Raw genomic sequence first — 24,423 nt, 5'->3', positions numbered from 1 at the left:
GATTTTATTTTTATGTAATATTTGTAATCTTTAAGGGTACTCATGCTACAACCCCCACCCCCAATAGTAGCACTCAGTTTACACAAACTTACACTTAGAGGACCTGAATGGAAATATGCTTTCAAGCTTTATTGTATTTTTTCCTTTTGACAAGTACTGTACTTAAGTACCAGTTTGTGGTACTTTTACTTTACTTGAGTATTTCCATTTTTTGATCATTTATACTACACCATTACATCCCAGAGGCAAATATTGTACTTTTTACTCTACTACAATCGTTTTAAAACTTTAGTTACAAGTTACTTTGTAGATTTTGATAATGATTACAAAACATACATTAACCACTTCAGCCCTAGTTTATACTCCGAACTTCTAGTACTTTACAAGCTCACAACATGACAGACAACGTGAGCTTGTAGATTTATTTTCCAACGATTTATATATCTTGGAAACTTGTGAACTGGGACATTCTGCATAATAACTACTTTTACTTAAATATAGTGGAAACAACATCAGTGTGCTCTCCCAAAGAGAGTTGGCCAAAGCCATATACGGGCAAGCCATATATAGTTATATCCTGTCCTCACGTGATTGGCTGAGAGGTGTAACCTACGTTGTCAGTGGACAGACTGGATACTTAAACTGTGTCCTTTCCAACAGAGCTGGTGTTTGAGCCATAGCTATAACACGCTTGTGGAGTAGATTCTAAAGCTTGCCAAAAGAGAGCAGGTGTCACATAGCAGTATGGCTATGAGTGACACAGATCTATTTGACCATGGCGATCACGTCAGTGTTCGCCAACCTTTCCTCATCGGTGTGTCCGGAGGCACCGCCAGTGGCAAGTCTTCTGTGTGCGACAAGATCTTGGAGCTGCTGGGACAGAACGAGATCGACCACTGCAAGCGACAGGTGGCCATCCTCAGGCAGGACAGTTTCTACAGGGAGCTCACCCCGGAGGAGATGGCCAAGGCACTAAAGGGGCAGTTCAACTTTGATCACCCAGATGCTTTCGACAACGAGCTGATTACAAGGACGCTCAGACAGATAATGCAGGGGGAGGCCACCCAGATCCCTGTCTATGACTTTGTCACCAATTCCAGGAAAGAGGAATTTGTGACAGTGTACCCAGCCGACGTGGTGTTGTTTGAAGGAATCTTGACATTCTACTCCCAGGAAATCCGGAACCTCTTTCAAATGAAGCTGTTTGTCGACACGGACGCGGACACGCGGCTCGCACGCAGAGTTCTAAGGGACATGGACACGCGAGGCAGGGACCTGGAGCATGTGCTGAAACAATATTTAACCTTAGTTAAACCATCCTTCGAGGACTTCTGTTTACCCACAAAGAAGTATGCAGATGTGATCATTCCACGAGGAGTAGATAACCTTGTGGCTATCAACTTGATAGTACAACACATTCAAGACATTCTAAACGGCGGCTTCAGCCAGCGCCACAATGGCTATATGAACGGCAACAGCACTCGGGCGTCCGAGTCCGGCAGCCGCCCACATTGACCATGCCACACTTGTCGAGTCGTCGAGCACAAGCAGTAAAGGAGGAATTGCGTTTATTCTACTTTGACTGCTCATGTCATTAGATATGTTTTACAGTATGGCTGTCCAAGAGGTGCTAGTCGATGAGAAGGTCTATGAGAAGGTCTGTGTGTGTCTATGTCTGTGTCCAGAGTTAATCTCAGAATTCGCTGGACTGATTAGCACCAAACTTTGTGCACACAAAGGTGACAAGGAGGTGACAAGTACCAACACCAGGCCTGAAATGTCATCACTTTAGGGTTAAGGCCACCAGGCCTTTGGTGTTATAATGTTTTTGAGGGCACAGAGGCCAAATGCCAGGGCAGAAAGGCCATCAAATAGAATAATGGTTTTGAGAAATAATGAAATACATGCTAGATAGATTAAAAGCTGTTTATTTCACAAAATAATTTATTAGTATTATTTGGTCGACTCCTGAGTCAAAATTTCGAACACGCTCAGCCCTGGACTAATCAGAGTCACTGGATTAATTTGAAGATGGGGATGGAGAGACGTGTGGTTAAGAATTCATAATCTCAACAAAATACATTTAAAAAGCGTTTGACAGGAATGAGGCACATGAAAAACTTTGAAATCAGCTGGGGAATTGTGGCCTCAAGGCATATGATGTTTTGAGAGGCAGAAGTCCAAACTGAGGGGCCAAATTCCTAACCTGACCAATATTTTTTTTCACATAATGTTTTATATTTCTGAAAGTCAACATCTGGCCACATGGTGTCTGTGATCCCTTTTTACAGTTCTTTTCTCCTGTTTGAACGTTTTGTTTGTATTTATTAATCAATTGTCAAGAGGTAACTTGAACCGCTGCTCACAGGTTGATGTGATGTGTGAAATGGGAATGATCTTTATTGTAAGTGGAGATGTAACATCCAGGATTGCACTCTGTTGGGGTTCTGTCTGTGACAGCCTTGAACAATCCTAAAAGGAAAAATAAAACAAGTTAGGGGGCAGCAGTTCCCCCCAACAGGAAAATCTGCCTTTTTGGGATCCATTTCTCATCACTCACATCACTTCCCCTTCTCCAACAAATCACCCCCACCAACATCCCCTGACAAATCGAATTGTTTCCCCTCTCGTCGATTTTTTACCAATCAAAACCCCACCCCCTGTCCAATTCTTAACAATCAAAATATGATCTATAGAAACATGAAACTACATTTGTGGATGATAAAATATGTTTACTGTCAAATGTAACTATCTGGTCACAAATCTCTCTCTCCCACTCCTTACACAATGTACTGAAAGGAGTTGCGGTACTTAACTCAGCTTACTTGGCGTAATGAGTTAATTTCAATTTCTGATCACACAAACACGTTGCTCACACAAATATGCCATTGTAACGTTATCACATAAACATGTCCCCCCTCACACACTTTGTTTTATCCCAGCTACCTGTGAGAGGGAGAGAAAAAAGAGGGAACGAAAGAGGGAAAGGAATCGAGTGCGTACAGCATATATATTTATACAAGATTACAGCCTACATACAATATAATAATATATAGCCTTAAATATAATATATGTTGACGTGCTATGGAAACAGTAAACGTTCTCCGGAGTCTGCTCATTGCCTTTACGTGGACTGCAAATCAGTTTTTGCGATTCCATCGCACATGGCTGCTTGTCTGAACTCGACAGGCAGTAAACGTTGAACCTACGGTAGCTTGAAGTTTATATATTATATCCCTCTTAATGATTTGCTCATGTCTGGCGAAGCCATATATGGTTATTAGTTCTGACCTCACATTGATTGGATGAGAAGCGTAACCTACGTCATGCCTCGATGCACAGATTGGGTACTTAATTGTATATATTATTAGATCTGAGTTTCATGTCAGGGTACATATCTCTGCAATGGTAGGTCGATCAAGAGACTTTTATTTCAATACGGTCCTTTCATTAGCCCGCTCTTTAGCTGCCCATCGTCCTGTGCCTTTTGAAAAGGTCCAAAAGCTACAATGCATGTGCCCTTTGGAAGTTCAGGGTGTGTTCACCTTGGATGTACGTCGCAGAGATGCTGTCATAGCACTAGCTGTGTTTCTACTGGAGTCTGACTTGCAGAACAAAGACACACTTGTGTCTTACTTCCTGCGCCTGTTAAGAGGGTTACGGCGGGTCCAGTGGATTGAAGAAAGCTCAGGTAAGAAATGGCGAGAATCTCTCCCCATTGCAGAAAACTTCAGCTTCTGTTTAGTGACCCTGTTGTCAGACGTGGCTCAGAGGGACCCAGACTCCAGACAACAGATATTAGATACCATCATGGAAATTATGCAGGAGATGCAGGAGATGTGCCAGACGCCTGAAAACCATGATAAAGTATACCTCTGCAAGTACATTGTTCCCTGCCTACTGGGGGTGACGAGGGCGTTTGGTCGCTATAGCAACACAGACGAGGCTCTGCTGTCTAAGCTGTTTCCTGGGAATTCACCTCATACACAATGTTTTACAGAGGAGACAGTATGGCAGAGGTCCTTCCATGACTTCCACTCCATTATGCCTTCCTCACTGCTGATAGTGTGCCAGAGAGACAGTCCACGTACACACACTGGAACCAACTCAGATACCTCCTCACAGGTCAGTTCTGATGCCAGAGGCCACTCCCCCTGCTCCCCTACAGCTCCGGGTCCGCACTTTGAAGGAGCCTACTTGCCTGCCAGCAGTGAGGTGGATCCTGACTACTACTTCTCCAAAGTCAGCTTCAGCTTCTCCATGTCTCCTCTCTTCATGGGAGGAGGGGAAGGCAGGATGGAGGTGCCAGTTGACCTGCTGAGACAGCTCCTCAGCATGGTGAAGAATTTTGTAAATTACTCCTTTCTAAAAACTCTGGATGCTACCCTGTTGGAAGTCACGGAGGCCAATGCTGGAATTAGCTTATATTACAACATATTTAGTGACCCTCTCTATGTCTGTATGTTCAAAATGCTGAGAGACACACTGTACTACTTGAAAGCCTTGCAGCCGGAGTTTGTACTTGAAGTGCACAACTTTGTCCTGGAGCAGTTCAGCAGCAGCCAGTCTGAGCTGCAGTGCGTCCTCCACGCGACAGGGCCAGGGCAACCTAGCCCCTTCGAGCTCTGTTGCCAAGCCAGTGCCGCCTGTGTGGACCTCATGGTGTGGGCCATCAATGATGAGCAAGGAGCAAATGAGTTGTGTACCAAGCTGTCAGACAAGCTGCAGTCTAGAACCTCCAGTAAAGTCATCGTAGCTCACATGCCCCTGTTAATCTGTTGCCTACAGGGACTTGGACATCTGTGCGAGAGATTTCCAGGATTGGCCCGCTCTGCCACCACCTCTCTCAGGGATTTCCTGGTGGTCCCCTCCCCTGTTCTGATGGAGCTCTACAAATACCACAGCCAGTACAGCACAAGTAATGAAATCAGGATCATGGCAAACAACAAGCACTGCCAGCCAACCTTCAACATCCTGTCCAACAGGAAAAATCAGCCCTCTATGTATGAGCAACTCAGAGATATCTCTATCGACAACATTTGCAGATGTCTCAAGGCCGGTTTGACACTGGTTCCTGTGATAGTGGAAGCCTTTCTGGACAGCCTGTCCAATTGTCTCTACATCTCACAGGAGAGTGAAAAGGATGCCCATCTGATCCCAGATCACACCATCAGAGTGCTGGGTCACATAGCCGTGGCTCTGAGGGACACGCCCAAGGTCATGGAACCCATCTTGCAGATCCTCCAGGAGAGGTTCTGCCAGCCTCCTTCACCACTGGATGTGCTGATCATAGACCAACTGGGTTGCATGGTCATCACTGGAAACCAATACATCTACCAGGAGGTGTGGAACCTGTTCCAGCAGATCAGTGTGAAGGCCAGCTCAGTGGTTTACTCAGCCACTAAAGACTCTAGAGACCATGGATACAGGCACTGCTCGCTGGCTGTGATAAATGCACTGGCCAATATTGCAGCCAACCTGCATGGGGAGCCACTGGTGGACAATCTGATGGTGGACCTACTGAAGTTGTTTGTTCAGCTGGGCCTGGAAGGAAAGAGGGCCAGCGAGAGGGCCTCAGACAAAGGGCCTGCCCTTAAGGCTTCAAATAGCGCTGGCAACCTCGGTGTCCTCATCCCAGTCATTGCTGTGCTGACCAGACGCCTTCCACCAATCAAGGAGGCCAAGCCCCGTCTCCAGAAGCTGTTCCGTGACTTCTGGTTGTACTCTGTGGTCATGGGGTTTGCAGTAGAGGGAAGTGGACTGTGGCCAGAGGAGTGGTATGAGGGAGTATGTGAGATCGCTACCAAGTCTCCCCTCCTCACCTTCCCCAATGGAAAGCCTTTCCGCTCAGAGCTGCAGTACAACTCGGCACTGAAGAATGACACAGTCACCCCAGCAGAGCTGAGTGAGCTGCGATCCACCATCATCAACCTCCTGAATCCGTCGCCAGAGGACTCTGCGCTCATCAATAAGCTGGACTTTGCCATGTCCACGTACCTGCTGTCAGTCTACAGATTAGAATACATGAGGATGCTGCATTCCAATGACCCCGAAAGGTTTCAGGTCATGTTCAGGTACTTTGCAGACAAAGCCATTCAAAAAGACAAGTCTGGCATGTTGCAGTGTGTTATTTCTGTTGGGGATAAGATATTTGATGTCTTCCTGCAAATGATGGCTGAGAAGCCCAAGATCAAAGAGCATGAGGAGGAGCTGGAATGTCATGCACAGTTTCTATTGGTCAACTTTAACCACACTGACAAAAGGATCCGTAGAGTTGCAGACAAATACTTGGCTGGTTTGGTCGAGACTTTCCCGCATCTGTTGTGGAGTGGTCGCGTGTTGAAGACCATGCTAGACATCTTGCAGACACTCTCTCTGTCACTCAGCGCTGACATCCACAAGGACCCGCCCTACTATGACATTCCAGATACCACCTACATCATCACTGTCCCAGATACGTATGAGGCCAGAGAGAGCATAGTGAAGGACTTTAATGCTCACTATGGTCAAATCCTGAAAGAGGCCATGAAATGGGCACCCTCTATCACCAAGTCCCACCTGCAGGAGTACTTGAGCAAGCATCAGAACTGGGTTTCAGGATTGTCCCAGCACACAGGCCTGGCAATGGCCACAGAGAGTACACTGCACTTTGCTGGCAACAACAGACAGAGTACCACACTAGGTTCTGCTTTTCCTCAGACCATCCAGATGACTGCGAGGCCGGCCTGTGTGAATAAGGACTACTCAAACTTCATGGCTTCCCTCAACTTACGGAACCACTACACTGGAGAAGTGGCAGGTATGATCCAGTTCTCTAAGCAGACCCACAGTCGGTCAGACCTGACCAAGCTGATGGTCTGTCTGACAACTGACGCTCTGGACAGAAAAGACCCAGAATCCTTCACTCAGGCCATGTTCAAGATGACCGCCCTGCTAATCAGTACCAAAGACTGTGATCCTCATCTCTTGCATCATCTGTGCTGGTCTCCTCTTAAGATGTTCACAGAACATGGTATGGAGACAGCCATCGCCTGCTGGGATTGGCTGCTGGCTGCAAACAAGGGAGTTGAAGTCCCATTCATGCGCGAAATGGCAGGGGCTTGGCAGAATACAGTGGAACAGAAGATGGGATTGTTCTCAGAGACTAAGGTAGAAGCAGACCCTCTGGCTGCCTCAGAGGACAGCCAGCCCGTGGCCTGCCCCCCCGACATCATGCCTCACTTCCTCTGGATAGAGTTCCTGGTGCAGAGATTTGAGATAGCCAAGTACTGCAGCACTGACCAGGTGGAAATATTCACCACAATCCTCCAGAGGTCGTTGTCGCACAGTGTCGGAGGAGCCAACAGCAGTCTCAACAAACACGTTGGTGCCATAGGGCCGAGATACAGACTGCTCACCCTGGGCCTCATGCTCCTGCACTCCGATGCCATGACAAATGCCACCATCCGCAATGTGCTGAGGGAGAAGATTTATTCCACAGCCTTTGATTACTTCAGTGTTGCTCCTAAGTTTCCCACGCAGAAAGAGAAAAGGCTGAGAGAAGACATCAGCATAATGATCAATTTCTATGCCAGCCTGATGTCAGACAGGAAATATCTGGCTGCCAACCAGCTGGTACCCCCAGACCCTCAGGACAGCCTGTCTGTGGTCACGGTGACAGACAGTCGCAGTAATCTGGATGTGGTTGTGGGTCAGAGGCAGCAGGTGGCTCAGGGATGGATCAATACTTACCCTCTGTCCTCTAGCATGTCCACCACATCCAAGAAGTCTGGCATGAGTAAGAAAAACAGCAAAGGCCCTCAGCTGCCCAAGTACTACACCAAACGTAGAACTCTACTACTAGCACTGCTGGCCAGTGAGATTGAGCGGCTGACAACGTGGTACAACCCCCTGTCCACCCCGGAGATGGCAATCTCCACAGAGCAGTCAGTGGAGACCAGCATCACTAACTGCAGGTACAGATCCCTCAGCCTAACAGAAAAACAGTGGAAGGACAATGTGAACCTGGCCTGGAGCATAGCACCCTATCTAGCCCTGCAGCTACCTGCCAGGTTCAAGAACACAGAAGCCATTGTATCAGAGGTGACTTGTCTAGTGCGTATGGACCCAGCTGCCGTATGTGACATCCCAGCGGCCGTCAAGTTCTTAGCAACGTGGCAAACCATTGATGCTGACTCTCCAGAGCTGAGTCACATCCTGTGCTGGGCCCCCGCTGACCCCCCCACCGCGCTATCCTATTTCTCCTCCATGTACCCCCACCACCCCCTGACTGCCCAGTATGGGGTCAAAGTACTCCGTTCCTTCCCACCAGATGCCATTCTGTTTTACATTCCTCAGATTGTACAAGCACTTCGATATGACAAGATGGGTTATGTGAGAGAATACATTTTGTGGGCGGCTCAGACATCCCAGCTACTGGCTCACCAATTCATCTGGAACATGAAGACCAACATCTACCTAGATGAGGAAGGACATCTCAAAGATCCGGATATAGGTGAGCTGTTGGAGCACATGGTGGAGGAGATCACTGGCTCTATGTCTGGCCCAGCCAAGGACTTCTACCAGAGAGAGTTTGACTTCTTCAACAAGATCATCAATGTGTCTGCCATCATGAAGCCTTTGCCTAAGGGGGAGGAGAGGAAGAGAGCCTGTCTGGAGGCCATGTCCAAGATCAAGGTCCAACCTGGCTGTTACCTTCCCAGTAACCCAGAGGCCATAATCCTGGACATAGACTACAAGTCTAGCACACCTATGCAGAGTGCTGCTAAAGCCCCATACCTGGCCAAATTCAGAGTGAAGAGATGTGGCATGAGCGAACTGGAAAAATATGTTCTGCAGTGTCGCTCAGATTCCCTGGATGAGGCTAAGAGTGAAGAAGAGGCCAAGAGAATCTGCTGGCAAGCAGCCATTTTTAAAGTGGGAGACGACTGCAGACAGGACATGCTGGCTCTCCAGATCATTGGCCTGTTTAAGAACATCTTCCAGTTGGTGGGTCTGGACCTCTATGTGTACCCCTACAGAGTAGTGGCCACTGCACCAGGGTGTGGCGTGATTGAGGGCATCCCTGACTGCAAGTCTCGTGACCAGCTGGGTCGACAGACAGACGTTGGTATGTACGACTACTTCAGGAACCAGTATGGTGATGAGTCAACACAGGAATTCCAAAAGGCGCAGTACAATTTCATCCGAAGTATGGCTGCCTACAGTCTGCTGCTCTTCCTTTTGCAGATCAAAGACAGACACAATGGCAACATCATGCTCGACAGCGAGGGCCACCTCCTTCATATTGATTTCGGCTTCATTTTTGAGAGTTCTCCCGGTGGTAACCTGGGCTGGGAGCCGGACATCAAGCTGACAGATGAGATGGTGATGATCATGGGGGGCAAGATGGAGGCCACACCCTTCAAATGGTTCACAGAGATGTGTGTGAAGGGATACCTGGCTGTCAGGCCCTATATGGATGCAGTGGTCTCCCTTGTCACCCTCATGCTGGATATTGGTCTTGCCTGCTTCAGAGGACAGACCGTCAAGTTGCTCAAGCAGCGATTTAACCCAAGCATGAGTGAAAAGGAAGCAGCTGCCTTCATCATCAAAGTCATCCAGAACTGCTTCCTCAGTAACAGGAGCAGAACTTATGACATGCTCCAGTACTACCAAAACCAAATCCCGTGCTAAACTTCTGTGCTTGTTGCTACAGACACACTGGATGCGTTGATGATGTCACGCCGACGAATCCATTTCCTTTTCTATGGAGAGCATCCAATGTGAAGTCTTCAATAAAGGTTTTCAAGGCCAGGTTTCCGAACAGTCATATCTGAAATTTGCATTAAGTTTGTTGAATTCAACTTTATTTAAATAAGGTCCACCCACCGCAACACGGGCCGGCTTGGGAATATCTGGTCACTATCAAACTAAATAAATGTTGTTTGTCCTGCACCCGGTGCACCTTTTCATACAAACTATCAAACTAAGTAGTGCTGATCAAATATGAATCAAGGTTATGTTACTGCACTGCTTATTTATCGACACAAATGTTTTCATAAATTCTGTACTTTAGCACGGTTACAAATTCAGCCTATTTATATTGAGTTTACAAGCGAAAGTTTATGGTGTTCCCATTGGCTACCAGGCATAACCGAGATCACTATATCTCTGTTCAGACCATCCCCATGTCTTCCAGAGTACATACATACACACATTTGTTATTTTTGCATGTGTACGGTAACTTGTTTACTACAAGTTACCATTCTTATTGAATACTTACCTGTATAGCTGCGTATTGCCCATGCACAGCAATACAGGAAGCAATACTGTACATTCTGACAGACTTCCTGAACTGGATTATACTTGTTTGTGTCGTATCTCTGTACTCACACGCCTCCATCACGCACAGTGTAATGAACAGTTAAAACCACAATAGTTTAGTGTACTGTTTAACTGTACAATTTGATTGTTACCTGGCCACCATTTTGGATAGGGTTATTAGATTGGATCACAAACCAAGCAGCGGCCAATTCGGAGTATGTAACGGCATACAAACATAAAGTGGGCACTGCCCGTGTTGTTGCAGGTTGTTGCACACCTCTTGTGGGTGTGGTTTCCCCCCCTTTCTCTTGCTCTCCTTTAACCTAATCTAGGAGTGGAACACCTGCAAGAAACTAACCATCAGATTTAAAGGAGAGCGGGGGAGCACTTCAAGGGGAGACAAACAAGGTGACACTAGCCTGGTAAATCAAATGCAAATGAGATTTCCGGAGGGAGGGGTTTACCAGGCTAAGGTGAGACAGCAATTGGGACTTATTTTCTCCTCGTCTTTTTTTTTTTTACCACTATTGTTTTTGCTCTGCATACTAGTATGTTGAGTTTTTCTATTTTAGTTTCGGGTGGGAGATCTTACAAGATTTGGTTCACGTTAGGTTGGATGTTTAGTTTTGATAGGTTAGGGTTCAGCGACCCATTGCATAGTTGGCAATTTGATAAAAAAGTTCCAGCAGTTGCTTCCCAATATTTTGTTCCTATTGGCCAGCTCTCTTACACCCTTTGCTGGGATAGTTGTTACACTTTATATGTTTTTTGTGTTTTGGTTTAACTTTGGTGTAACGTATAAAGACCACACTTGACATACTCCACTCTCGTTAAGAACACCTGTGCCTGCTCCTCATAGTCAGGTAGCAGGCAGATGCAATCTACATATAGTCATCATTTTTAAAAATAGTATTTGTTATAATGAGAAGGTTCTTAAACATTAAAACTTTGTTAATGCGAGGAAAAACATTTAAAAACACAAAAAAGGAAACAATTTTCCAAAGTCCCTATATATATATGGAACCTTTTGCTGGGGCTGGGCTCATATGCATCACTCACATCCTGTGTGTGCACATATGCACCCACCCAGCCATGCACGTGCACACACACACACACACACACACACACACACACACACACACACACACACACACACACACACACACACACACACTTGCTGCTGATCGGCCTAGTGGTTTGTGAATTTAGCCACAGACATGATCTCCCTGCTTCTGCCTGGCAGATAATCTATTTTTGTAAATGACACACCAGAATGTCCAGTAAGGAGCAGAGAGCGTACAACTGTGGCCCGAACCTATAGTATTATAGGTTCGGGCCACATAGGTGCCCTCACACCTATGTCGCACCCCGCCGTGTCGGCGGGGGCTTTGTCAGAGTACTCGTCTGTCTGTGTCCCTTTTGTGCCCATATATGGAGATCTCTGTTTCTGTCTGTCTACCTGTGTCCCTTTTATGCCCATATATGGAGATCTCTATATCTCTATATAACGGAATATCGTGCAGTGACGACATTGCTACGCTCAGGATCATCATCAAGCAATCCATACCTGTTCATGTCAATTTAATTGATTTGAAAAGGCATTCGACAGTGTAGACCGCGAGCTGCTATGGAAATTGATGGCACACTATGGAATCCCCCTCAAATACATAGACATCATTTAAACACATATCAGGACATGCAATGCCAAGTGCTCCACCAAGGACATGCACAAACGTTCAAGGTGCTCACTGGGGTGAAACAGGGGTGCAACAGGGGGCTTTCACCTTTCCTCTTCCTCCTATATATGCATCGACTGGACCATGAAACAAACAACCCACTATAAAAAGACTGGCATCCAATGGAGTCTGACAGAACATTTTGAGGACCTTGACTTGCGAATGATATCGCACTACTCACACATAGCCACCACCACCAGCAGATGCAAGACAAATCCCAACTGCTAGAAACAACAGCAGCCGGACTTGGGCTAATCCGCTAATGCGGATAAACAACAAAGGCATGAATCCTATAACCATCGGGGACCAGACACTGGAAGAGGTCGACAAATTTACATACCTGTGGGAAGTGTGATAGCTGTGGACGGTGGGACAGAGGAGGATGTGAAGTCAAGAATAGGGAAAGCAATAACAACATTAAACATATTAAATAAGATCTGGAAACACTAAAATATCTCACTCAACACCAAGCTCAAAATCTTCAACTCGCTCTCCGAGTTATGCCCCGGGGAGAGATTCTGTACGCAGACATCTTTTTCGCGGACTGAGATTTGGTGGCTTAAAGTATGATCATGATCATGATCATGATGATATGTCTATATTTGGTGACATTGACTCTCAGCTAATCACAAAGCGAGGTCAGACCTAACCGTGATGTCACTGTCACTATAAAAGTGAAGGAGTTCATTGTATGAACAAATAAGGAGAAGGTATTAAAAGAGGATTTTATAGTTAAGTTTGAAATCAGGTTTGGACCAATACCAATGGAGCAAACAGGTGTGAGTCGGATAGATGTGGTCGAAACAAGTGGAATTGTTGGAGGTAGCGAGTCACCACCCGACTTCAGCCGTGGGGTGTGCTGCTCAGAGGACGTAAGGGTAGAGACACCAGGCAGGGATGAGGACTTTCCCAGCAACGTGGACAGTGGAGAGCTGGACCCTGTAGATGCCAGGGTAGAGACACCAGGCAGGTATGAGGACTGTCCCAGCAACCTGGACAGTGGAGAGGTGGACCCTGTAGAAGATGCCAAGACAGGGGACGACAAGGCCTTCACAAAAGAGGTTATTCTACTGATGCAGGCCCTGAACACCCTAGCCACTCCAGAAGAGAAACTGGCTGCCCTGAGGAGAATGTACGCAGACCAGCTGGAAGAGAGTCGTTGTGTGCAGAAACAGGTAAAGGTCCTGCAAAAGAAGCAGTCCCAGATTGTCAAGGAGAAGGCTAACCTGCAACGGGAACACGGCAAGGCCATCCTGGCCCGCAGCAAGATGGAGAGCTTGTGCAGGGACCTGCATACACACAACAAGACACTGAGGGATGAATATGCTCATCGGTCGAGGGAGTACGAAGAACAGCGCAAAGAGGACATGCGACGCCTCCAGGTGACAAGGAGTGGCATTGAGGTGCAGATGGAGCAGTACAGCTCCCAGAATACCTTGCTGCGTCAGGAGAACCTGGAGCTGTCCGAGAAGCTCAAGAAGCTCATTGAGCAGTATGAACTCAGAGAGGAGCACATGGTGCAGGTGCTCAAGCACAAGGACCTGCAGCAAGAGCTGATAACAAACAAGTTTGAGAGAAATGCCGAGGTGATGAAGCAAGTGGAGGAGAAGCATCAGAGGGAGAAGGACTTTCTACTGAAGGATGCCACAGAGTCCAGACACAGATGTGAGCTGATGAAGGAGCAGGAGACACATCATAAGCAACAGCTGACCCTATACATGGACAAGTTTGAGGAGTTCCAGAGCACTCTGGTCAAAAGCAACGAGGCCTTCACCACCTACAGACAAGAGATGGAGAAGATGTCCAAGAAGACAAGGAAGCTGGAGAAGGATACGACTCAGTGGAGGAGCAAATGGCAGAGCAATAACCAGGCTCTGCTGCAGATGACGGAAGAGAAAATGTTGCGCGATGGCCAATTCAAGGCCCAACAAGAGAAGCAGGAACTCCTAGAGAAGCTGTGCAGAGCCCTTCAGCAAGAGAGAAACGACCTCAACAAGCAGCTCATCCTCCTCCAGGAGCAAGGTGGGGAGGAGGAAGGGGCTGCAAATCTCCTCCAGGAGGGGCAAGGTGGGAAGGAAGGGACTGAAAACCTCCAGGAGCAAGGTGGGGCGGAAGGTGCTGCAAGCCCTCTGGGACCACCCCAGCTGACAGAGCCCTCGCCTGCAGAGGGCAGTGGTTCAATGCCAGGCGAGAGCGCGGCCGAGACTGAGGCGGAGGGGATCCAGCAGGCCTCCAGGCCCCCTGCACTAGAAGAGGCGCTATCGGCTACTACTGATCTAACTACCACCACCAGCCTCCCTACAGCTCCCGCCACAACAGCTGCAGCTGAAATTACTGCTGCTGCTGCTGCTGCTTTGCCTGCTAAGGAGGAGGAGGTCAGGGATGAAGTCTGAGGAATGTGATCGACATGGGCTTTGTTCTGTTCGACTAACAGTGAACAGAATGCATTATTGAGTCAATAAAAACATGAATCTGTACAACAACAAAAAATGACATATAGAGATGGTCACTGCAGAAGAGTTTGAGATGAGATGAGATACTTACAAACATGCAGATTTTTGTGAAAGCCCTCACCAGCAAGACCATCACCCTGGAGGTCGAGCCAAGTGACACTAGTGAGGATGTGAAGACTAACAATTGCTAACAAAGACAGCATTCCCCCTCATCAATCCGGCTGGTCGATCTATGCTGGTAAGCATTAAGCAACGGCAAGATTGCCACACCCTGTCTGACAACATCCAGAAATAATATAATATTCAGGGTTTGATTTGAAAGAAAATGGGGCATTTTCTTGATCACTTAAGCTCTCTACTTTGTCGTACAACAAATTGTAAATAGACCATCTACAAGCTCACAACGCTTTGTGAGCTTGTAGATCCACTATTTTCACTATTTCTGAAAGTTTGCCCAAAATAATCTATGGGCAGGGTTAATGTGGTTAACATAAATTCTTAAACTGTTAAATTATGATATTATTATCTAATAACATAAATATCAAACATAGTGTGTAAATAGTCTACATTTCCCAAAAGGAAACGCATGTATTCAGTCTGACCAGAAGCATGGATAAATATAATCCTCACCGGCGATAGAAATGGGGGGATATCAAAGCAAAGGCATGGATTCCCTCCACACCCCCAGCAAATCGAACCCTGAATATTAGCCCCCCTCCATCTTGTTCTCTGTTTGAGGGGAGGCCAGTAAATGATTGTCTCCGCCAGGCCGAAGGGTTTTGCACCCTGTCCGTCCCTCCATGTGTGTGTCCGTGTGTCTGTCTGCGAGCAGCTAATCTCCGACACCGTTGGCTTGGTCGCAGCAAAACTGTGCACACACACTCCCTGGATGCCAGAGCAGAACCTCTGGCCCACATTATTCACATGGGTTATAGCGCCACCAGGAGGCAGATTTTTGCAAACCTGATTTTTTTGACAGAACTCCTACAGTTTTTGTCCGAATATCACGCAAATCGGTACACAGTATCTCTATAGCCATTAACCGAAATGGGTCTTTCAGAATTTTCATATTCCATCCTGATTGGCTAAGATTGTCTTCCAAAGTTTGCAGGAGTGCTCAGTTTTGAACAAAATGCTTCAAATCATGAAAGCATTGTGCGATTTCCGTGAACCTTTGCACGCACATTCCCACTAGGCCGAGGAAGAAATGTCACTGGATAATTTTCAAATCAGCCTCATGGTGCTGTTATAACAGGCCGATTTGTGTTTTTACCTATAACTGCACCGATCTGCGTAAAATTTTGTATGCGCACTCCCTAGAGGCCAAGGAAAAACCTTTGCCCTGCATTTTTCACATCTGCCTTTTTATAGTCCCGACGTATGTAGAACCATTTTTTAAATATTACTCCTTCAGATTTCATCCACATTTCACGCACATCGGTACACATGATCTCTATAGTCATGTGATCAAGACAAATCTGTTTGATTTTTCATATTACATCCTGATTGGCTAAGATTGACATCTAAAGTTTGTAGGAGTGGCCCGTTTTTAAATGCCTCAAATCATGAACGCATGAACGTGAAACTTTGCACGCACATACGCGCTACATTGAGGAACAAATGCCACCCTTTAGACATTTCCCTATTATAGCGCATTTTTGCTACAGTAGATTACTCCTACTCCTAGATCACTCCTACAGACTGTCCAAACATTACGCAATTCGGTACACATTATCTCTATAGTCATGTGATCAAGATGGATCTGTCCGATTCATATTCTATCAACATTCCTGACCCACAATAACCTGGCGGAGACCTGTGCCCCGAGGAGCACTTTTTCTAGTTCCATAATCTTTTTTTTCTCTTTTTTTTCACTTTATGCCATTTAGACATTTAGGCTTCAATTCAGATGTACGTGGACCACGGACAACTGCAGTTTTTCTGCAGTTATCTGGTCTCTGTTTGGTTTCATATACAGTGGGTCGGGACCCAATTGTGGGTTGCGGACACATTTTTATGGGTCAAGTGAATAAATATCCCTTTCGTTTTTTTCTCTCCTACATTTTGTTTTTAGCGGCGCTAGCCGCTCTATACCTTTAGGTATAGAGCGGATATTAGCCCTCTATACCTGGCTTTTGCGTCAACGTTCTGATTGGTCAGGCTCGCCAAGGTTCTGATTGGTCAGGTCCGTCAACGTTCTGATTGGTCAGGCCCGTCGAGGTTCTGATTGGTCAGGTCCGTCAACGTTCTGATTGGTCAGGCCCGTCGAGGTTCACACAGGTGTGATTTTTTTTTAAGTGAGTCATTTTGTGATGACCACACACCGCCCACTTCACACTGGGTGTGATTTTTGGCGGCGCAGAGCGGATCCTGCTCTATACCTGACTTTGTCCGTGTTCACGTGACACATGGCTATAAACACATATCGATGACATAATGTATCAAAGGCGCCGCTACCTTCACACAGGGTGTGATTTTTACTCATTATTATTTCTAAATAAAAAAAATAAGAAAATAAAAAAAATGCAACATTTTTCATGAATTAGAAACAAATTCAAAGATTTCTCAAAAAAATCTCATAAAATTAAAATAAATGATCAAAGAAATCACATAAATAATGTTTAAATAGCTGATCTACAAGCTCACAACGCTTCACATCGCAACGCGTTGTGAGCTTGTAGATCTGGTATTTTCACTATAGTTTGGGTCCTGGGGAGACATCAAATTTCTCTTTTGGGTCTCGAGCTAAAATGTTTGGGAACCACTGGCCTAGTAGGCTGTGGTGACGTGTGAAGCGACCATAGTGCACCCTTGTAGCCTACTGCCTACCCATTCTACAAACTAAGTATGAATGGTTCATACATACTGTAGTTTGTTTCTGCTTTGCTAATGTTTTGCTTGGCTCTTCAGCAGTGGTGGAAAAAGTACTATTATTGTTTACTTAAAGGTAGGGTAAGTGATATTTCTTGGTTAAAACAGAAAGCTTTATGTTAAAAGGTTAATAAACATTTCGGCCAATCAGGAGAGAGTACCCATTTATCATCTTCATTTTGATAGTGATCCAGTCTATAGGCAATGAGTACTATCAGAATATAGAGCTATTTAACACTTATTTTATCCAAAGAAAATCACTTACCCTACCTTTAAGTAAAAGTATCAATACTTCAATGTAGAAATACTATATTACGTAAAGTAAGTAATAAGTAGAAGTCCAGAATAAAAAAAATACTTGGGTAAAGTACAAAAGTATTGGCATCAAAATGTACTTTTAAAGTACCAAAAGTAGTAAGTAGGCTACTCATTATGCAGAATGTCCCATTTCAAAAGTTTTCAAATATATAAAAAATCTTTGGAAAATAGCAGATCTACAAGCTCACAATGCAGTGCGACACATTGTGAGCTTGACCTCAAAATTATAGTCAAGTACAGTAGCCTACAGTATACTTGAGTAAATGTACTTAGTTACTTTACACCACTGAAGCCTACCCATTCTATCTACAAATGTTGTATGAATGATTCATACATAGTTTGTTTCTGCTTTGCTAATGTTTTGCTTGGCTCTTCAGAGTGGATGACAGGAATCTTAAATTAACATTCCTGCAGACTCTGTCATTGGTTGGAGGTTTTTGTGTGACCAGTGGTGGAAAGTAACTAAGCACATTTTACTCAAGTACTGTACTTAAGTAATTTGTTTAGGTATTTTTACTTTCCTTGAGTATTTCCTTTTTTTGATACTTCTACTCCACTACATCTCAGAGGTAAATATTGTACTTTTTATCCACTACAATTATTTGACAGCTTTAGTTGCTAGTTACTTTTCAAATTTGGATTATTACGACAAAACATACAACTAAGCCCTATTTTGTACTTATAGTCGATCTGCAAGCTCACAACACGTCGATCTGTGACGCTTTGTGAGCTTGTAGATCTGCTATTTTCAAAAGATTTTCTATACATTTGGAAACCAGAAATGGGACTTTCTGCATGAGTACTTTTACTTTTGGTACTTTAAGTACAATTTGATGCCAATACCTTTGTACTCTCATCAAGTAAAATGTGAATACAGAAATTTTACTTGTAACAGAGTATTTCTATATTGTGGTATTGGTACTTTTACTCAAGTAAAAATGTGAGTACTTCTTCCACCACTCCAGTGACTCCTGTGAGTGACCGGGCAAGCGAATGCTAGTAAATGCTTTTTAACTTTTTCACTTGTTGATTACATTTTATATGTTGGCCACAGGGAGGCAGTGTTGTTTGTGAAACTGCAACATAAACTTAGATTAGGCAGTGTTGTTTGTGAAACTGCAACATAAACTTAGATTTATATTGGAGTGGGTTGGGGCTCAATTGGATTTTTATAGTCACCTGAAGGTATATATACACATGGTGAAATGTTATCTACTGAGTCCATGATTTGTATCAACATTTAACTAATTGTAGGCCACAAACTGAAAAGTAGAAATTGGGGAATTGCAATACATGCCCCCATTCTCCATTTGAACAAAAGAAACACACTCTTATCGAAAACAACTTAAGCAATGTCATATTCCATCTCATGAGGGTGTCCCTTGCCAACAATAACTGATCTACAAGATCAGTAGATCCGTTTTTTTCCCTTCTTTTTGTGTGTGACACCTGTAAATTAGGCTTTACAGTGAGTGAGCATGTGGGGCCTCTTCCCCTTGGGATTATTTTTTGTAATCTATATGCCAATCACCTGCATCTCATACATACTGTGTGGATCTGGTTCTCAAAGTGAGGGCTGAGGAACTCCAGAGGTCCTTGAGGGGTTTCCAAATCGGGTCCCCAGCTAAATGAAGAACAGTTTAAACACTTGAGCCCTATTTTATTTTTCAGGGATATTTAAATAGCCGACTTTACCTGTGGAAACAGGTTCATGTATGGATTAGACATGCAAGCCGCCACATGTGACATACTGTAGGCTAGAGGAAGAACCGGTTTGGTCCATCTCAACCCCACGATAACAGTTTGGTGTCTGCGGTGTTGTGGGAACAACAAGTCATAGTGTTATAACCACTCCAGACCTCCTATAACAAGCTATTAATTAAATAGCAGAGAGCAGCTTTGTAGTGCTGGCTATTCTTTTCTCACACACACACACACACGCACACACACACACACACACACACGCACACACACACACACACACACACACACACACACACACACATATATGCACGCACGCACGCACACGCACACGCACACACACACACACACACACACACACACACACACACACACACACACACACACACACACACACACACACACACACACGTGAACTCACTTGACTAGCCTGATGTTGACTAATCTGCTTTTTCAAGATGTGACACACATACTGTATAACACTGTTCTAGACTGTACCTAAGGGGTGCGTCCGTGCGTGCGTGCGTGCGTCCGTGTGTGTGTGTGTGTGTGTGTGTGTGTGTGTGTGTTTTTATGTGACACATTGACAAGTGGATGAGTCAGGATCAGTGTCTGTGAGCTCAGGAGCATGTGTGTGTGTGTGTGTGTGTGTGTGTGTGTGTGTGTGTGTGTGTGTGTGTGTGTGTGTGTGTGTGAGTGAGTGAGTGAGTGAGTGAGTGAGTGAGTGAGTGTGTGTGTGTGTGTGTGTGTGTGTGTGTGTGTGTGTGTGTGTGTGTGTGTGTGTGTGTGTGTGTGTGTGTGTGTGTGTGTGCGTGCGCGTGTGCGTGTGCGTGTGCGTGTGCCACTGTGCGTGTGCCTGTCTGTGTTTCTGTTGTGTTTGGACGGGTCCTGAACAAACACAGTCTGTTTGTCTTTGATATGCCACAGGTTCCTCATCCCTGCATAGCTCTGTACCATTGCTGCCAGATTTTGCAAGAGAAATAAGCAACCAGGTCTATGAAAACTAGCCCAAAAGATGCGACTATTGGCCACATGAGCATTTTAAATCGAAATGCATCAGATATTAGAAAATATCCGATCTACAAGCACTCACTTGTGAGCTTGTAGATAAACATTTGGAATATTATTTGAAACATTTTAACAACACAAATCTTGTACAGGGGTCCCTGGCGCAAAATATTTGCAGATGGGGGGTCCATAGACAAATACATATTCATTTGGGGGTCCTTGATTTGAAAATGTTTGAAAACCACTGGTTTAAACAACATTAGGAAACAAGCCCAAAATAAGCAACTGCCCTTTAGAAACAAGCCCAAAAAGACGCAACCCGCAACTATCAATATTTACAAGCAACTTTACAAAAAAACAAGCCGAAAGTCGTGTATAATAAGCAGACATGGCAACACTGCTCTGTACCTAGCCAAGGGGGAAGCTGTGTGTTGCACGTGTGTCTGTGTGTGTTTGCATATGTATGTTATCATACGCACTTGGTCGGATATATGTCACTTTGTGTGTGTCTAAGTGCCAGTTGCAATATTAGTGTAGCACATTGTCTTTGTGGCCTATACCGTAAATGATAGGCCTATTTAGCGAGTATGAAATGGCTCGTAGAATGACCTGGTAAATGGTCGAGGCCCATGATTCAGAATCAGCTTTATTGTCACATCACAAGTTTACAGAAGTAAAGAAGTGAGTGAAATTCGTTTTCGTGCATAAGTCCCATCGTATCGTTATTTCCATAGAAGAAAGAAAGGGAAGAAGTTTCTTGTCCCTAGTATTATCTTGTAGACTGGTAAAATCCTTAATTTTATTGAGGATGTAGGCTATCCTTTGAGTTCATTTCATGCCACCAATCATTATATACCCACAGGCAAATGCATATATGCATACTACGTGCACCTCACAACTCACAAACACAACCTCTCCATGCTCGCCACGTAAACCAGTCATGTGTTTCTGTACAAGCCGATTTTCCCACAAGTCAGTAATGTAGCCTATAACAGTCCTGACCAGACCAAGGCACACTGATCATGTCAGTGCTATAGTCAATCTATTTATGTCTGTCTGCCAGAGAGAGGTGACTTCACAATATTTCACTGTCACTCCTCCCAACATGGTTGCGTCTCCCTCGAAAACCACTGGAAAGTGCTCTAAAAACGTCCCGTGACAGGCCTCTATTAGGGGCCCACATATCCTGAAAACGTTTAAGAATCTCAGCTATAGATAACACATGAAAGCAGGGCACACCCCGCTGAGTGCATACTTTGATGTCTGTGGTGTGTCCCCCCTCTCCCCTTGCCACGAAAAAGGAAAAAGACTCCAAATCTGTAGCACAGACCTAAGCAAAATGACTGGGCCAGTTTGCTGTAGTCATGTTTGTATTTTTGCTGTCAACAATAGAAGAGCCAACAGCCAGCAGTCTGCACTTTTTTGTGTTTTGAAGTTAAATCAACATTGCACTGATTCAACACTAGAACAAGAGTTGCTTTAGCTGGCTTTCCCAGCCATTTGCCATGGATACAACAATAGATAATTCATGAATTGAGAATTGGTTCTTTTTATCTCTTTGTCATTACAACCATATGTTGACCCCCACTAGTTGCTTGTAGAATGCCCTTATTTGGAAATAATGCCTCTTTGCTTTTCAGATAAGAGACTGTTTTTGTCTGTAAAATTCTTACAGTGAGCCTTGTTTGTGTGTCAATTGACAGTGACCTTGAGTAGAGAGACATGAATGGCAGGAGAGACTCATGTGCTGCAAAGTGCCTCGCGTCAGATTCGAACCTGGGGCAGCCATAAGAACTATGGTATGCACCCTACCAGGTGAGTTACTCAGGTGCTCCATGTGGTGAGCCTGTCTGTATGGTTCCCAATGTGGGGTCCGGGGACACAGAAGTACCTCCACTATTCCCTCACACAAACATACCTGTATAATGTTATATACTTTTTGAAATATTAAATTATAATTTGATAATGGAAGTCAAGGGGCTTGGATCGGGAAGAAACCTTGCTCAAATTTGGAAGCATATGTCATAGCTATGTCATAGACCAGTGGTTCTCAACCTGTGGGTTGAAAACCACAGGGGGCCCCCAGATGATTAGCTTAATAATGTGCAACATTGTTTTCTCACTCAACAGTAAACAAACCAACATACTATACTGTATGTGTATACAGGGTATCTGCACATTTCTAAAGTGACTATTTAAAGCAGCACTATGCGGTTTGGGGTATCAGTGGCCACTTTGGACACAAATAACATGGCAGCCGAGTCTCTGCAAGCATGTACGGCGAGGACGCGCTGTGATTTTTAAGGGACGATCTTTAAGGGATTTTAAGACCTTTTTAATCATTAAAAAAATAAATAAGACCATTACTGCGTCAAAAGTAATCAACAAACTGCGAGGCGTTGTGAGCATGTAGATCTGCTATTTTCACAATATTAATCCGCGGAACCGAGTCAAACTAAATTTAATGCCTCAACTCCAACAATTCCAAGTGTTTGTCAGGATGGGGGGGGGGGCCCAGTTCAAATATGATTATTTTGGGGGGTCGCGGCCTGTAAAGGTTGAGAACCACTGTCATAGACGACTGATGTCTGACTGATATGTCTCAGACTGGCCATGTAGTCCGAGATCCACATTGGAGCCACGCCTTGCATGTGGATCCTGACATTCACATGATTCTGTTTTTTCTTTCACATGCTCCAAATCACCCTCTCTCTTCTGAGGAGGGATGGACAAGGAGAGTAGGAAAGAGAGAGAGAGAGAGAGAGGGGGTGGGTGGGGAGAATCAGGGAGAAAAGCAGGGAAAATGACAGTAGTAGTGAGGGTATAGTAGTAGTGACAATAGTAAATGACAGTAGTAGTGAGGGTATAGTAGCAGTAGCAGTAGCAGCTAGCAGTAGTAATAGTAGTAGTAGTAATAGTAATAGTAATGGTAGTAGTAGTAGTAGTAGTAGTACCGGTAGTAGTAGTGTCTAGAGCAATTCAATCAAATTGCGTTCACTATAATGTTTATTCTTTAGCATCCTTAATGTGTCTATTGTTCAGTGGCTCATTGTGGGCATGCAAACTCAATACAACCACTGCATTTCCCTTTTTTGTGAATGGCTGAGAAACTGCCATTGTTAGACACTGATAAGAACTAACTGACCCCAAAGCCTTATCACACTCACGCCCAGCACGGAGAGAGAGAGAGAGAGAGAGAGAGAGAGAGAGAGAGAATGATAGTGACAGGTTTATGTATTTCCCCTGCAATAAAGTATAGTTATACATTAGATAGTATAATTCTCTGTCAGTGGTCAGTGTAGAGGCTAATGCAACTTTATTGATACTCCGGGAGTGACTGGGTCAATGGCAGCGGTGTGTGTACAACTTCAGTACAATATAATTTTGTACAGTAACATGTACTGTAGCGTCCAGTGTACAGTACCAACATTGAAAGCGTTTGGATAGCTGCCACAGTGCCACGCCCATTCCATAGGTTCAAATACAATCTTTCCAAATAAAGAAGAAAATGCATGTCTACCATGAAATAAAATTACAGCTGAAGTGAACACATGTGGTGTAAGCTTGGTATAATGTAATTGTATTTTGTTTCATTTCCACTGATGGAGATATATAGCCTGGGGGAGCCTTTCTTCAATTCATTGCAGTCAATCCATTCCCCTGCAGTCTCTCTCTGTCTCTCTCTCTCTGATTCAGTTTCCAGTACTGGTGAGCTAGTGGAGTGAGAGAGAGAGAGAGAGAGAGAGAGAGAGAGAGAGAGAGAGAGAGAGAGAGAGAGAGAGAGAGAGAGAGAGAGAGAGAGAGAGAGAGAGAGAGAGAGAGAGAGAGAGAGAGAGAGAGAGAGAGAGAGAGAGAGAGAGAGAGAGAGAGAGAGAGAGAGAGAGAGAGAGAGAGAGAGAGAGAGAGAGAGAGAGAGATACACTGTAAAATCGTGAGTATAATGGGCCCCCTTTGGTTCCATGTGTACACAGTCAGAGCTAAATTAACACTCAGGATTTCACAGTAGAGAGAGAGAGAGCTCAGGATTTCAC

General features: G+C 44.9%; 3 protein-coding genes across 3 annotated transcripts; all 3 read left to right on the top strand.

The window, feature by feature from the left end:
• Positions 1–744: 744 nt before the first annotated feature.
• LOC311064341 (uridine-cytidine kinase 2-A-like) lies at positions 745–1,515 on the top strand (the record flags this gene model as incomplete). Its single annotated transcript, XM_084084173.1, has 1 exon — positions 745–1,515. The coding sequence occupies one exon, from the start codon at positions 745–747 to the stop codon at positions 1,513–1,515; it is 771 nt and encodes a 256-aa protein (XP_083940299.1).
• Positions 1,516–3,513: 1,998 nt separating this feature from the next.
• LOC311064340 (phosphatidylinositol 4-kinase alpha-like) lies at positions 3,514–9,675 on the top strand (the record flags this gene model as incomplete). The annotated part of the gene is made up of 1 exon (XM_084084172.1): positions 3,514–9,675. One exon carries the CDS (start codon positions 3,514–3,516, stop codon positions 9,673–9,675), a length of 6,162 nt encoding a protein of 2,053 aa, XP_083940298.1.
• Positions 9,676–13,003: 3,328 nt separating this feature from the next.
• On the top strand, positions 13,004–14,434 carry LOC311064339 (alpha-taxilin-like; the record flags this gene model as incomplete). The annotated part of the gene is made up of 1 exon (XM_084084171.1): positions 13,004–14,434. Exon 1 carries the CDS (start codon positions 13,115–13,117, stop codon positions 14,432–14,434), a length of 1,320 nt encoding a protein of 439 aa, XP_083940297.1. The 5' UTR covers positions 13,004–13,114.
• Between the last annotated feature and the right edge of the window lie 9,989 nt (positions 14,435–24,423).

This window comes from Gymnoscopelus microlampas (genome assembly GCF_963454915.1).
Source record: "Gymnoscopelus microlampas genome assembly, chromosome: 17".
Taxonomy (NCBI): Eukaryota; Metazoa; Chordata; class Actinopteri; order Myctophiformes; family Myctophidae; genus Gymnoscopelus; species Gymnoscopelus microlampas.
Note: the sequence above shows the minus strand (reverse complement) of the source record. Positions and strands in the feature narration are given on the sequence as shown.